Raw genomic sequence first — 14,886 nt, 5'->3', positions numbered from 1 at the left:
CTCCTCCACTCGAAACAGAATATCCTACGAAAATAGACTAACAATCCTGGGCCTAGAAAGCCTAGAACTACGGCGCCTAAAACACAATTTGAGTATTGCCCACAAGATCATATGCTGCAACGTCCCACCGGTCAATGACTACTTCAGCTTCAACCACAACAACACAAGAGCACGCAACAGATTCAAATTTAATATGAACCGCTCCAAACTTGACTGTAAAAAATATGATTTCAACAATCGAGTTATCGACGCGTGGAACTCATTACCGGACTCAATTGTGTCAACCCCTAACCCCCAACACTTCTCCCTTAGACTCTCCACGATTGACCTCTCCAGGTTCCTAAGAGGCCGATAAGGGGCGTACATAAGTGCACTGGTGTGCCTTTCGTCCCCTGTCCAAATGTTTTTCCTTTCTTCCACCTTATATATTCTCTTCCTTTCATATATCCTCTCCTCTAAGTTCACTTTTACCCTCATATATATTACTACATGTCTATTTTTCTTCCTATGTATTTGTGCATTGGACAAACAAACAAACAAATAAATAACAATTCAATGCAAGAAGACAAAGTGCTATCTGAACAAGAAGCATAAAAACACATTTTGTCTGCCCCTCAATTATGGCACGCCCATGCTCAGATTGCAACCTTCAGATATCTAACTTGCTAAGTTTGCAAGAACAGGAAGACGGAAGATTAGCAAATCTGTACCAAATTTAGTAGAGAAAAGGAGGAAGAAAAAGCAGTCCCCCACTGTCTCTTTGAGAACAGAGAACTATTGCAGCCGTAGAGAGAAAGTTTTGACCTATCTATCTCTCTGTTCTCATTATTGAGTGCACTGTATTACTGCCAACCGCAGTTTTAAAAAGTCGTCCTCTACTGAAAGAAATACAGGCAGCAAACCATGTTAGATTTCTACATGACTGGGGTTTTTTTTTTTAAGGTGTTTTACTGGTTTGTCACCTTTACAGGAAGCTATATGCAGACTTGTAACTAGAGGATTGGCAATAGGAAAAGCAAAACTGAAGCCCCACAAGAAAGTCACATTAGAATTTAAGATGCAACCCTTTTTTTAAGGCTGAGAATACAGATCAGTTCTGTCTTATTCTTAATGGAAAAAAAACAAAGCATGTGATATAAAAAAAACCCCGCTAAATCATTAGAAGGAACAGTTTTACCCTCGGATCAACGTTAGAAAAATTAGAAGGACTATTACATTTTCATCACATTTTCTTACATAAATCTTTAGGGGGGAAAACTTTTGTCAAATAAAACTTCCTTTGTTATCCAACTAGAAAGTTGTCCAGTTTAAAGAAACAACATTTTCTCTGTAGCTGGAACCTCATCAAGCATCCATAGCAGAACCCCACAATATAATAAGACTGGTAGATATCTCTGTAAATATGTCCCACTACATTCAATAGGAATTACTTTGCAATAAAAATGTAATCTAGTTTTTCCCTAACTGGCGATCCCCACGGTCTTTCATTCCTGCAACTCCCATAAAACCCCATAAAATTAGAGCTAATAAACTGCAGTCCGCAGGGTGGCAATTTGAAGCAAGTACATATTCTAAATTAATACTGGGAAAAATAGCATCCTCGGTCATTCATATAAAGTTAAATATGTAGCTGGTGGTGGTACTTTCATGCAATACTAGATTCTGCCAATCTGAACTGGGAAACATCATTCCAAAATTGTCAGTTTTCATAAGTAGAACAAAATCAAAACAAAACCCACAGTTTATGTCTAGAATACTCAAGACCCATGGAGACAAAGAATAAAACAAACACAATTTTGTTTGTTTGGAAGTTTGTTCCAAGCATTTACTCTCTTATTTTACTGAAAGAGTAGTAGATGCTTGGAAAGAACTACCAACAGACACGGTTGGTAAATCCACAGTAACTGAATTTAAACGTGCCTGGAATAAACATAAATAATAATATAAATAAATAATAAACATCCTAAAATAAAATACTGTGTTCAGTTCTGGAGACCTCACCTACAAAAAGATATTGACAAAATTGAACGGGTCCAAAGACGGGCTACAAGAATGGTGGAAGGTCTTAAGGATAAAACGTATCAGGAAAGACTTCATGAACTCCATCTGTATAGTCTGGAGGACAGAAGGGAACAGGGGGGACATGATCGAAACATTTAAATACGTTAAAAGGTTAAATAAGGTTCAGGAGGGAAGTGTTTTTAATAGGAAAGTGAACACAAGAACAAGGGGACACAATCTGAAGTTAGTTGGGGGAAAGATCAAAAGCAACGTGAGAAAATATTATTTCACTGAAAGAGTAGTAGATCCTTGGAACAAACTTCCAGCAGACGTGGTTGGTAAATCCACAGTAACTGAATTTAAACATGCCTGGGATAAACATACATCCATTGTAAGATAAAATACAGGAAATAGTATAAGGGCAGACTAGATGGACCATGAGGTCTTTTTCTGCTGTCAGTCTTCTATGTTTCTATGTTTCAGTCTTCTAAAATAGTATAAGGGCAGATTAGATGGACCAGGAGGTCTTTTTGTGCCGTCAATCTTCTATGTTTCTATGTTTCTAATTTGATCGCCATGTATACACGCCAAAATGTATTATTCTCTTCCATTAAAATTATACTCTGTACTTTTCCTATAACATGCATCAATATTTCCTTTGGGTACAACCCACTGCAACTGAATCAACCAATTTTAAACAGGACTGCCATCTTGGCAAAGAGTTTACGATCTCTGAAAAAATAAGATCTAAATCCACCCGTAACAATGAGTAGGTAAAACTTACCTGAATGTACATATGGTTCAAACTTTCCACCGTTTTCCAGTATTCGCGGTGATGCAGACTTCTGCTAATCTGAGTAGCAATCATGGTCAACTTGATAAGCAAGACATGGGACAAGAACTACACCATGCTACGTCTCTAGTAAGCCATGTGGGTTTGAGACGATTCGAAAGCAGGCAAAGGGAGACTAGCCACTCTCAAAAGCTACGTAAGGATCCGTTGAGTGGCAGCTACTGTCAGACGGCTGGATCATTTCCTTGCCCCAAGAGTTCTTCCCAAACATTCCCCGAGCACAAAAAGCCATAGTGTTTGCTATCTGTGCCTCTTGGAAGAACGCCAACATCCCACTGTCTTATGACAGTCATCAAATGCTAACGTTCAAAAAAACATTGCTCCCAGCGGCAATTTGTTTTCACCATTCCTATTAAGTTGGCGGCACTGGGCCTTTGTTCCTACTGCCCTAGAAACGGTGAGATTAATAGCCCAAACCTTCATATTCAATAACCTGGCTTAATCTTGGCTTCTTGGTCACCACCCCTTACATGCCAGGACCAGATTATGGCATCGGACCAGAATATCTCCGGGACTGTCTTCTGCCGCATAAATTCCAGCGAGTGGGCCTTCTCCGGGTCCCGTCAACTAAACAATGTCGTTTGGCGGGGCCCAGGGGAAGAGTCTTCTCTGTGGCGGCCCCGGCCCTCTGGAACCAACTCCCCCCAGAGATCAGAATTGCCCCCACCCTCCTCGCCTTTCGTAAGCTCCTTAAAACCCACCTCTGTCGTCAGGCATGGGGGAATTGAGATATACCTTCCCCCTAGGCCCATACAATTTATGCATGGTATGTTTGTGTGTATGCTTGGATTTTAATAAGGATATTTTAATTATTTTAAATATTAGATTTGTTTTATGCTGTTTCTTATTATTGTTGTTAGCCTCCCCGAGTCTACGGAGAGGGGCGGCATACAAATCTAATAAATAAATAAATAAAATTATTACTTGCGGTACCATCTCCTGCCTCAAGAATTCCAGTGACCGGTCCCGTCCCCCCAGAGTCGGCCTTCTCCAGGTCCTGTCAGCTAAGCAATGCCGCCTGGCGGGACCTAGGGGTAGAGCCTTCTCTGTGGCAGCCCCGGCCCTTTGGAATCAACTCCCTCCAGGGACTCATACCGCCTTTCGTAAGGATTTAAAAATTTACCTCTGCCGGGACCTGTTTTGGAGGCTCGGGTTTGTAAGTAGTAATAATAATAATAATAATAATAATAATAATAATAATAATAATAATAATTTATTAGATTTGTATGCCGCCCCTCTCCGAAGACTCGGGGCGGCTAGAAAATGGTTCTTGAGAAGAGGCAAAAAAATCTTGAATGCCCGGTTCTTATCTAGAAATGTTCGTAAGTAGAGGCGTTCTTAGGTAGAGGTACCACTGTACATCTCTCTACAAGTAATTATTTTCAATGTGCAGGGTTATTCCGAAAGAATGAAATGATTTCACGATACAATATTTTATTAAGTAATACAAAACTCCAGCCAAGTCACAAGTATTCGACTCATTTCTTACAAGTGTTCAATGTGGCCTGCAGCATGGGCAACATCAATGCGATAAGAGAATCCTTCCCAAGTGCGTATCAGCATATCACGATCCATTGAATTGATCGCTGTTGTTATTCGATGTTTAAGGTGAGTGTGTAGCAGTGGAACATAAATGCAATATTTTACTTATCTCCAGAAGAAAAAAAATCACAAATGGTTAGGTCTAGGGATCTCGCAAGCCAAGCACAAAGGTCTTGCCCCCCACCCAACACAGAACACACACAGCCTTCTCTAGTTCCTGTCCATCAAATAATGTCAGTTGGCGGGACCTCGGGGAAGAGCCTTCTCTGTGGTGGCTCCGACCCTGTGGAATCAATTGCCCCGAGAGATTTGCACTATCTCTTCCCTACCGGTCTTCCGGAAAGCCATTAAGACCTAGCTTTTCTGCCAGGCCTGGAATTACGATTGACTGTGAGTATGTATGGTTTTCTTTTTACGATATTGTAAGTTTTTTATGGATTTTAGATTTTTATGTAGGTTTTATTGATGTATTTATTGCCCTTTTTACTTGTGTTGTATTTATGACTGTTGCTAGCTGCTCAGAGTCCATTTTGGAGTGAGCGACATATAAATGCAATAAATAAATAAATGCCTTTTCCCGAGGACTCGCCATTCCGAGGTTAAACAAACGAATGTTGCTGGAAGATTGATGCCACTCCATCGCCCCTGTGGCAGCCGTTCAAAACTTAGATAACTCATCTTTCAAATGGTCACTGACTCATTACATGACGATGCTTGAGAACTGAAGCAATGCGTCATTATTATTATTATTATTATTATTATTATTATTATTATTATTATTATTAATTAGACTTGTATGCCGCCCTTCTCCGAAGACTCAGGGCGCCTCACAGGATACAAAAACAGCACAACAACAAATCTAATTAATTAAAAATTGCTACTAAATTCCCATATACCGTATATTAAAATCAGTCATCCAATTCATTCACAACCACATATTACATCTCGTAAACAGGGGAAGGGGGCTTGATCTAATTGCCCCATGCCTGGCGACATAAATGAATTTTGAGGCTCTTAAAAAGGCGAGGAGGGTGGGGGCAGTGCGAATCTCTGGAGGGAGCTGATTCCAGAGGGTCGGGGCCGCCACAGAGAAGGCTCTTCCCCCGGGGCCCCGCCAGACGACATTGCCTAGCTGACGGGTCGCTGGGATTCATGCAGCAGAAGGCGGTCCCCGCAAGTGATCTGGTCATGAAATTGGTACATTCTTTTTGACTAGCCCTGTATATTTATAACAGACATGCAACCTATGCATGGTTCAACATCCTATGTTTTTGTAAGACTCTATCCTCCCTTGGGAACATTTTTTTAAAAAAATTGGAACTTCCCTTTTTCAACCTCTTAAAAGAAGTCTTATCAAATCATCTTGCAAAACACTGATTCATAGGACGGGTGGCATCAAAAAAGGAGAAGGGAGAGGTTGAGCAGTTTTGACATTTGAGCCTATTCAGCAGTTAACGATTAATTGCCTACCACCACGCCCCAAAGTAAATTAATTTGCTGGAAGTGATAAAAGGGATTTAAAAAAATAAATGCTAATGTGCATTGTTATAGAAATGCTCCAGTGTTTGACACATGCTACAAGACTAGATTTTTTTAAAAAAATAGGCTCTTTAAACAGTTAAGAGAATCTTTCTATGGATATAATCTATGCACAAAAAGTAAACATATTGTAAACAAGATCAAGAGGGCACAATCTGAGGTTAGTTGGGGAACAGATCAGAAGCAAAATACTATTTTACTGAAGGAGTAGTAGATGCTTGGAACAAACTTCCAGCAGACGTAGTTGGTAAATTCAAACTAAATGAATTTAAACATGCCTGGGATAAACATATATCCATCCTAAGGGCAGAAAAAGACCTCATGATCCATCTAGTCTGCCCTTATACTATTTTCTGTATTTTATCTTGGGATGGATATATGTTTATCCCAGGCATGTTTAAATTCAGTGACTGTGGATTTACCAACCACGTCTGCTGGAAGTTTGTTCCAAGGATCTACTACTCTTTCAGTAAAATAATATTTTCTCACATTGCTTCTGATCTTTCCCCCAACTAACTTCAGATTGTGTCCCCTTGTTCTTGTGTTCACTTTCCTATTAAAAACACTTCCCTCCAGGACCTTATTTAACCCTTTAACAACACAATATAACTCCAAGTAAATCAAACTTCTGTGGAATCAAACTGACTGCTTAGGAAGCAACACGGATAGACAATCCATTTCACATGTTGTCAGCACATTCAACTTAGTACAGAACAAAGTATTCAATGAGAATATTTCATTCATTCAGATCTAGGATGGGTTCTTTGAGTGTTCCCTTTATTTTTTTGAGCAGTGTGTTTTAAAACGAGGCCTTGATCTGTGGAAGTGTATCTCTCAAGATGCCCTAGCATTCACAAACGCCAAGGTATTTGTTCCAAAGAATTTTGGTGAAAGGAGAGGCAATATAAGCAGACTGATTTCTTGAACTTGCAAATTTTGATCTGCCCAGCATATATGAATAAACATTTCCCGTGAAATGCCCTGTAAAGCAGGATTATTTCTTCTGTCAGCTCTGCTGATGTTGATCATACTTTCCTTGGAATAAACCGCGTAGTTAGACAAATCTTTATCAACCAAAATGCCAATGTTGGTCTGTGTGCCTCTTTCTTTCTTTCTTTCTTTCTTTCTTTCTTTCTTTCTTTCTTTCTTTCTTTTTCTTCTTTCCTTCCTGCCTCCCTCCCTCCCCTTCCTTTCTCTTGTTCCTTCCTTCCTTCCTCTTTCTTTCTTCTTTCTTTCTTTCTCTCTTTCTTTTTCTTCTTTCCTTCCTTCCTCCCTCCCTTCCCTTCCTTTCTCTTGTTCCTTCCTTCCTTCCTTTCTCTTTCTTTCTTTCTCTCTTTCTTTCTTTTTCTTCTTTCCTTCCTGCCTCCCTCCCTCCCCTTCCTTTCTCTTTCTTTCTCTTCTTTCCTTCCTCCCTCCCTCCCTCCCCTTCCTTTCTCTTGTTCCTTCCTTTCTCTTTCTTTCTCTTTTTCTTCTTTCCTTCCTGCCTCCCTCCCTCCCCTCCCTTTCTCTTGTTCCTTCCTTCCTTCCTTTCTTTCTCTTTCTTCCTTCCTTCCTTTCTTTCTCTTTCTTTCTTTCTTCCTTCCTTTCTCTCTCTCTTTCTTTCTTTCTTGAATAATGAATAGAAAAGAAGGTTTTTTTTCCTTTCATAAGGTTTTTTTTTTCTTTAGAAAGAAATTGTAACTTCAACTTATCAATCCACCAACACACATTACATTTGTTAAACTGTGTTCGCACCCCATTTCTCTAACTGCTTGTCTCTATCCTACCTGCTGTTGCAATTTTTAATAGCTAGCTCTCTCAGGCTATGATGCTAAAATGTGGCTCTGCACCCAAGTCTGGAGTGACTAGGCCTTTGATAGTTTTTTTTGTTGGTTTGGGGTATATTTGTTTGTTTTAGTCTTCCAGATGTTTCATATTTGGTCTTTTCTAGATACAGCAGCCCAAAGCCCTTTGGGAGGTAGATGGCCTCAAAATGCTATCATCATCTCCACCATTACCACTGCAATACCTAGAGACAGAGGAATAGAAGAGAAAGAACTGGAGAAAACTAGACAAAAACTGTCTTTGTCTACAACTTTGTCCTGCTTTCCTCTTCATCGTTAATATTCTGCTTATTTCTGACATTTTCCATCTCTCAAATCTGATCTTAGATCTTAAGCACATGTGCAACTTCCGTTGAGACAAATAGGCCACATTGGTCAGCTGAGCTAAAACATCTGGTTAAAGAAATAAATGCCTAAAGCTCTGAATGCTTTTATCCATTGCACCATGGTAGCTATGCTCTAAATCAGTGTTTTTCAACCAGTGTGCCGTGAGACATGGTCAGGTGTGCCGCGAAGCTCAGAGAGAGAAAGAAAACAAGAGAGAGAGAAAGAAAGAGAGAGAGAAAGAGAGAAAGAAAGAAAGAAAGAGAGAAAGAAAGCAAGAAGTAGAGAGAGAGAGAAAGCAAGCAAGAAAGAAAACAAGAGAGAGCGAAAGAAAGCAAGAGAGAAAAAGAGAGAGAGAAAAAGAAATAAAGAGAGAGAGAAAGAAAGAGAGAAAGAAAAAGAGAGAGAAAGCAAGAGAGAGAGAAAGCAAGAGAGAGAGAAAGCAAGAGAGAAAGAGAAAGAAAGCAAGAGAGAGAAAGAGAACAAGAGAGAGAGCAAGAGAGAGAGAGCAAGAAAGAGAAAGAAAGAAAAAGAGAGAGAGAGAGAGAGGAAGGGATGGTGGGAGAGAGAAAAATATAGAGGGAGGGAGAAAGAGAGCAAAAAAGAGGAAGGAAGGAAGAGAGAAAGAAAGAGGGATGGAGAGAGAGAAAAAAGAAGAAGGGAGAGAAAGAGGGAGGGAGAGAGAAATAGAACGAAAGGGAGGAAGAGAGAGAAAAATTTTGTCCAAACTTTTTTAGCCGCCCCCCCCCCATGGCTCAAAAAAGGTTGAAAATCACTGCTCTAAATTACAGACCATCGGAAATCTCACATTCATTAAGGTTTCCATGCAAATGTTCTTAGGCCAGAGCCTGCAAGGTTTAGGATGCTTCCAGGCTACAGGAATATTGCTCCTGCCTCATTCACTGAATTTTAAAGAAAGGGAAATAAATAAAAATAAAATAAAAAATAAATAAATGGTGAATTAACAAGCCTCTGAAAATATCCTTTAAAATAGAATATACGCTTGCATATACTTCTTAACACAATTAATCTACATAGGCTATCAAAGAATGCATTTATACCACACACCCATGTGCTTGGGCGCAAACCTCACTGACCTCAGATTAGAGTCTGACTCAATTGACAAACTGGGCATGGCTGGTCCAGTGAAGAGAAAGGACCAGAGGAAACATGATAGCAGTGTTGCAATATTTGAGGGCTATCAGAGAGGAGTGGGGGGGTCAACCTACAGGGGGTGGACAAAAAAATGGAAACACAACTTTTTGGCATCATGTTTGAACATCAATCAAAACTTGACATATTTTAACGGTATTTTTAAATTCTGTTATTTGATATGTTTCTTTAAACTACCTTTTTTTTAAACAGAAATTTAAGGAAATTGGTTATAATCTTCTAGAAACGGCAGACCTTTCAGACTTTCAAAGAGGCCAAATTGTTGGTGCTCGAATGGCAGGCGATAGTGTAACAGAAAGTGCCTGAATGTTTGGCGTTTCAAGAGGTCATGTCTCAAAAGTCATGAGTGCTTTTGAAAGAGAAGGGAAAACATCTCAGCCAAGCACAGGTCTGGTCAAAAGTCGAAGTTGTCTGAGAGAGACCGTCGGACTCTAAAGCAAATTGTTAGAGCGGATCGCAAGACCACAGCTCCTAAAATCACTGCAGAGCTCAATAGACACGTACGGTGAGTGACAAGAGCACAGGGAAAAGAGAGAGAGAAAGAAAGAAAAGGGAAAGAGAGGGAGGGAAGGAGAAGTGGAGAGGAATGAAGGAGGGAAGGAAGGAGAAATGGAGGGAACAAGGAAGAAAGGAAGGAAGAATGAAATGAATGGAGGGACAGAGGAAGGAAGGTCTGTTTTTTTGGGGGGGGGTAACTTTTTAAAAATTTTCTCTCAACATACATTCAAACAACACAGTGTACTATCTAATTTTCCATGAATAAAATGCAGTATTTTGTTAGTAACTAATATCAATCATCAAAAAAGTTGCAAGGTTTTTTTTCTAATTTTGTCATCCAGTTACATTCATTTTTTTAAATTAAATTTCCTCCTTAATGTTCCTTCAAAAAGTGCAACACAAATTATATTTCTAATTTATTAACCATTATGAATTTCATATATGAATTTCAGATCTTCTCCCCCCTCTAAATAGTACATTCCCATTTTATTTTTTACTTTAAAACAAGGTATGTGTAGTGTGCATAGGAATTTGTTCATAGTTTTTTTTTATAGTCCGGCCCTCCAACAGTCCGAGGGACAGTGAACTGGCCCCCTGTGTAAAAAGTTTGGGGACCTCTGATCTACAAGGTCCCTTCCAACTCTGTAAATCTAATCTAATCGCTAAACGGCTTGCCTTATTTTCAAAATAAAACCACCCTATTGCACTTCCGACAGATCAACACCATCTGTCACTTAGTGAAAGCCAATATCACAAGTATGTACAGAGATTTTGTTGCCTTGTCACAGTAGTTGGGGGATTTTTCACTTAATGTGGTTCCTGTTGTCTTTTTTTTAATGTTGAACTACATTCGTTCCAATTTATGGACTCAAAGAACAAAAGCTTAGCTGGCTAATGAATGGAGTCAATTCAAGCTAAAAGACTGCACCATCGCTGCAAATGAAGTGATTGGAAAATTTATTAGGTTGCACATCCTTCAGCACCTGTGAATTGAGTTAAACTTACCTAGCTTTTCAAAATGACCCAGTTTAGTGCAGTAGTTGAAGGCACCAGATAAGAAACTGGGCAAAATGTGAGTTGTAAACCTGTTGTAGGCACAAGCCTGTAATAGCTTGGATGCCTTTGGGAAGCTTTGGGAAGAAGGCAAAGGTTGCCAAAAAAAAAACCCCTCATGGACTTGTCCAGGCAGTTTACCAAGAGTCAAGACTGACTCAAAGGCACCTCCACAGAAAAAAAAAATCCTTTCCAAAAGGCGGAAAAGAACAAGTAAAATAAAAGGAAAGCCATCTGATTCAAGCTAGTTAACTAAACTGTAATATGCTAATCCAAAATTAATTAACGTAACACATGTGCCATATCCCTAAAGAAAAAACAAATTGCCATTTCTACATCACCATTTCTTTAAGGCTTTGCAATTCTCTAAATAACAGAAAAGCAAAAAATATATATACTAACAGAAGAGTAAGAAAAATTTGAGAATCTCTAGCGACGAACGCAGCATCTTAAGTTACAGAACCATGGGCCATCACGAAATCCACCTCTTGTAAAATTAACTGTTCATGCATTTTCATTTCTTATGTTGTATTAATAAAAGAAACACTCAGTCATAGCTGCCATAGAAAGTCACAGCTGCCATCTTAACTTTTTTGGTAGCATCCTAGAGATCAAGTACTTTTCTTATTCCAACAAACAGATCGACATCTCCAACATGTATGGAACAAGAGAAAGAATTGCTCCCTGAAATAAAAAATGAGAGAAAGAAAGAAAGAAGAAAGAGAAAGAAAAGAAGGAAGGAACAAGAGAAAGGAAGGGGAGAGAGGGAGGAAGGAAAGAAGAAAAAGAAAGAAAGAAAGAAAGAAAGACATTTCTGTTTTAAGATTTGCTTAAAACAGAAAGAAAGAAATTTCTGTTTTAAGATTTCTGATTTTAAGATTTGCTTAGATTATAACAGCAAGCAATGTATAGCACAAAAGTCAAAGCCTTGTAGTTATGAAATATTCTTTATCAGTAGTAACATCAATCCTCTTATTAGAATAAAATGACAGAGTTGGAAGGGACCTTGGAGGTCTTCCAGTCCAACCCCCTGCTTAGGAAGAAGCCCTACACCACTTCAGACAAATGGTTATCCAACATCTTCTTAAAAACTTGCAGTGTTGGAGCATTCACATTTCATCATTCAACATTCATCACTCCCAGACACAGATTATCACGAGCTGTACATTCTTCAGAAAGTAACATTACTACTTCTACCACCAAGGACAACAAAAGTTATTGCTGAACAGAATAAAAAAAAAATTACAATGATATTGCAATTGGGCAAAGGTTTGCCAAAATTATGTATATTCAGAGAGCCGAAAAGTTTCCTTTCCCTGTGATGTTCAGCAGGAAGCATTTCTCTAAAATGGTCCCCACTTTATGGTAGGTAATATTTTCATTTTAGCAATATTTGGAACTCCCCACTTGCTGGAATTCCATAAATATGTGAGTGCTGATTGAATATGGTTTTGGTCCCATGTGATTGACAGTGCATGCCTGTCTTGGATGTTATTTTTGCTTTTCTTTTGTGGTTAATTTTGAGTTTATATACTGAATTGGATGCAGTTCGTTAATGTCACTTTTATGGTGCACAATACACCACCCAGAGTCCTTTGGGACCCGTCCGCATTATAAGTACTGGAAATAAACAAACACAATTAAACCAAAGATGATTCATGCTTATGTAGCAGAATAGAGACACCGGTAGTTCAAAGAAGCCTCATTATAAACAAAAGGCAGTTTTCCATCCATGCACTGATGAAGCAGATTTTATTCCTTCTAGAGCTGCCATCATTTGAAAAAAACAAAACAAAACCTAGTTTTCCCAATGCATTGAACGCTGCTTTTTAAAATCTTTATAGGGCAGCGACTTTAAATTCCCATCCGCTTCGGAGGGGTGGTAGAAGGGAAGAGAAATTTTGAGGAAGGCCCTGCCAAATAGAATAGAAAAGAATAGAATGGAATAGAATTCTTTATTGGCCAAGTGTGATTGCGCACACAAGGAATTTGTCTTTGGTGCATATGCTCTTGGTGTACATAAAAGAAAAAGGTACATTTGTCAAGAATCGTGAAGTACAACCCTTACAAACTGGAAAAACTGGAAAACGCAGGTGTAAAAGTCCATAAATAAGTTGTTTTTTTAAAAAGATATAAAAAGGATGCTCCAACCCCGTTTCCCTTGCATTTAATTTTTAGATATTTATATTTGACTTCTTTTTATTGCATTTGTAATTTTTTTTTTCTATTGTTGTAAGCCACCCTGAGTCCTTGGATTGGGTGGCAAAGAAGTCGAATAACATGATAGATAGATAGATAGATAGATAGATAGATAGATAGATAGATAGATAGATAGATAGGATAGATAGATGATAGATAGGATAGATAGATAGATAGATAGATAGATAGATAGATAGATAGATAGGATAGATAGATAGATGATAGATAGATAGGAAGATAGATAGATAGATAGATAGATAGATAGATAGATAGATAGATAGATAGATAGATGATAGATAGATACGGTAGATAGATAGATGAATAGATAGATAGATAGATAGATAGATAGATGATAGATAGATAGGATAGTTAGATAGGATAAATAGATAGATGATAGATAGATAGATGATAGATAGATAGATGATAGATAGATAGATAGATAGATAGATAGATAGATAGATAGATAGATAGATAGATAGATAGATAGATAGATAGATAGATAGATATACAGGAGAGAGAGAGAGACAGACAGACACATAGATACAAATATAGATATAGATAGATGAATAGACAGATAGATTTGGATATGCACAAAGAGAGAAACACGGACAATGATGGAGGCAATATAAATGGAGGACAGGGCAGTTAAGATGTAGGCAGAAAGATGCTGCGGATCAGGTTGCCATGTCGTCCTGGTTTGCATTTTACTGCCGGGTGGGGTGGGGGCGGTGCAATCCAAAATTTTGGAAACAAAACAAAAAGAGCCAGAAAGGCGCATATAAATATCTATATATTTATATTTTAAATATACAGTCGTTTCAATGAGCACCAAGCTAGGAGACAATAGCGCATGGCGAGCAAGGATGGCGAGAGGAGTGGGGGGGAGAAGGCTCCTTCCCTACGGCCTAGACTCCTTTCCTTGCTCACCCCCCGCAAGAAAAAAAATCCCCCCCAGTTAAAAAAAAAAGAAAAAAAGAGGGCAGCCGGCAGCCTCCTTTTTGATGGCGCTCGCCCCCCCCAGCCCCCCCCGTACTGCGTTGCCAGGCAACCACCCACAGTCACCCGGGCGGGCCTGGCCTCTTCCCGCGCCGCGCGCGCGCCTCACCTTCGTGAAGAGCTCGGAGGCCGCCATGGTGGCGGTGGTGGGGGAGCAGCAGCCACCGCCGCCGCCTTTCCCACCCGAGGCCGGCGGCGAGTTCGGCCTCAGGGCCGGCTGCAGGAGCCAAAGGCGGGGCGGAGGCGAGGGAGGGGAAAAGAGGCGGGCGGTTTAGTGGCTCCCCTCAGCGGGCGGCGGCGGGCGGGCCATGTCGCTACCTGAGATGCGCCGAGCAAGAGGGATGAGGAGGAGATGCGGGCGGCCCCTCCGCCGCTGCCTCCGCCTCGTCAGGCATGCTGGGTACCGGCGGAGGCGCCCGAGCGTGCGCGCCGCCGTCTCCCCCGGCGGTGGGGCCCCGGCGGACGGAGAACCCTCTTCAGGCGCCCCGGATGGAGGCAGAGGGTGGTCGTGGGGATGTGGAGCGGGGCCTCCGGGAAGCCTCTCTCGCCCGTTTGGGGTGTGAGGCCTGAAGGAGCGACCCTCCAATATCCCCCCTCCACACATCCTTTTTCAAACGTTTAAAATGGAAACCTTTCGTGAGGAAAAGGAGAAATTCAAAAAAAACCCAAAAACATTTGGAGAAAAGAGCAAGGAAGATGATTGGGGGGACTGGAGGCCAAAACTTAGGAAGGACGGTTGCAGGAACTGGGTGTGTCTATTATTATTATTATTATTATTATTATTATTATTATTATTATTATTATGGTGATAATAATAAAATAATAATGACAAGTTGAAAGGGTGCTTGGAGGTCTTCTAGTCCAACAACAATAACATTTATTTAT

At 40.0% G+C, this 14,886-nt stretch overlaps 1 protein-coding gene across 1 annotated transcript in view; it reads right to left on the bottom strand.

The window, feature by feature from the left end:
- MYO5A (myosin VA) overlaps positions 1-14,334 on the bottom strand; it is a 102,590-nt gene extending 88,256 nt beyond the window's left edge. The window contains exon 1 of the mRNA XM_070763053.1: positions 14,111-14,334. Within this exon, the coding sequence (XP_070619154.1) occupies positions 14,111-14,137 (27 nt within the window). The 5' untranslated portion in view covers positions 14,138-14,334. The remainder of the gene's footprint in view (positions 1-14,110) is intronic.
- Between the last annotated feature and the right edge of the window lie 552 nt (positions 14,335-14,886).

Source organism: Erythrolamprus reginae, chromosome 10 (genome assembly GCF_031021105.1).
Source record: "Erythrolamprus reginae isolate rEryReg1 chromosome 10, rEryReg1.hap1, whole genome shotgun sequence".
In the NCBI taxonomy this organism is placed as follows: Eukaryota; Metazoa; Chordata; class Lepidosauria; order Squamata; family Dipsadidae; genus Erythrolamprus; species Erythrolamprus reginae.
Note: the sequence above shows the minus strand (reverse complement) of the source record. Positions and strands in the feature narration are given on the sequence as shown.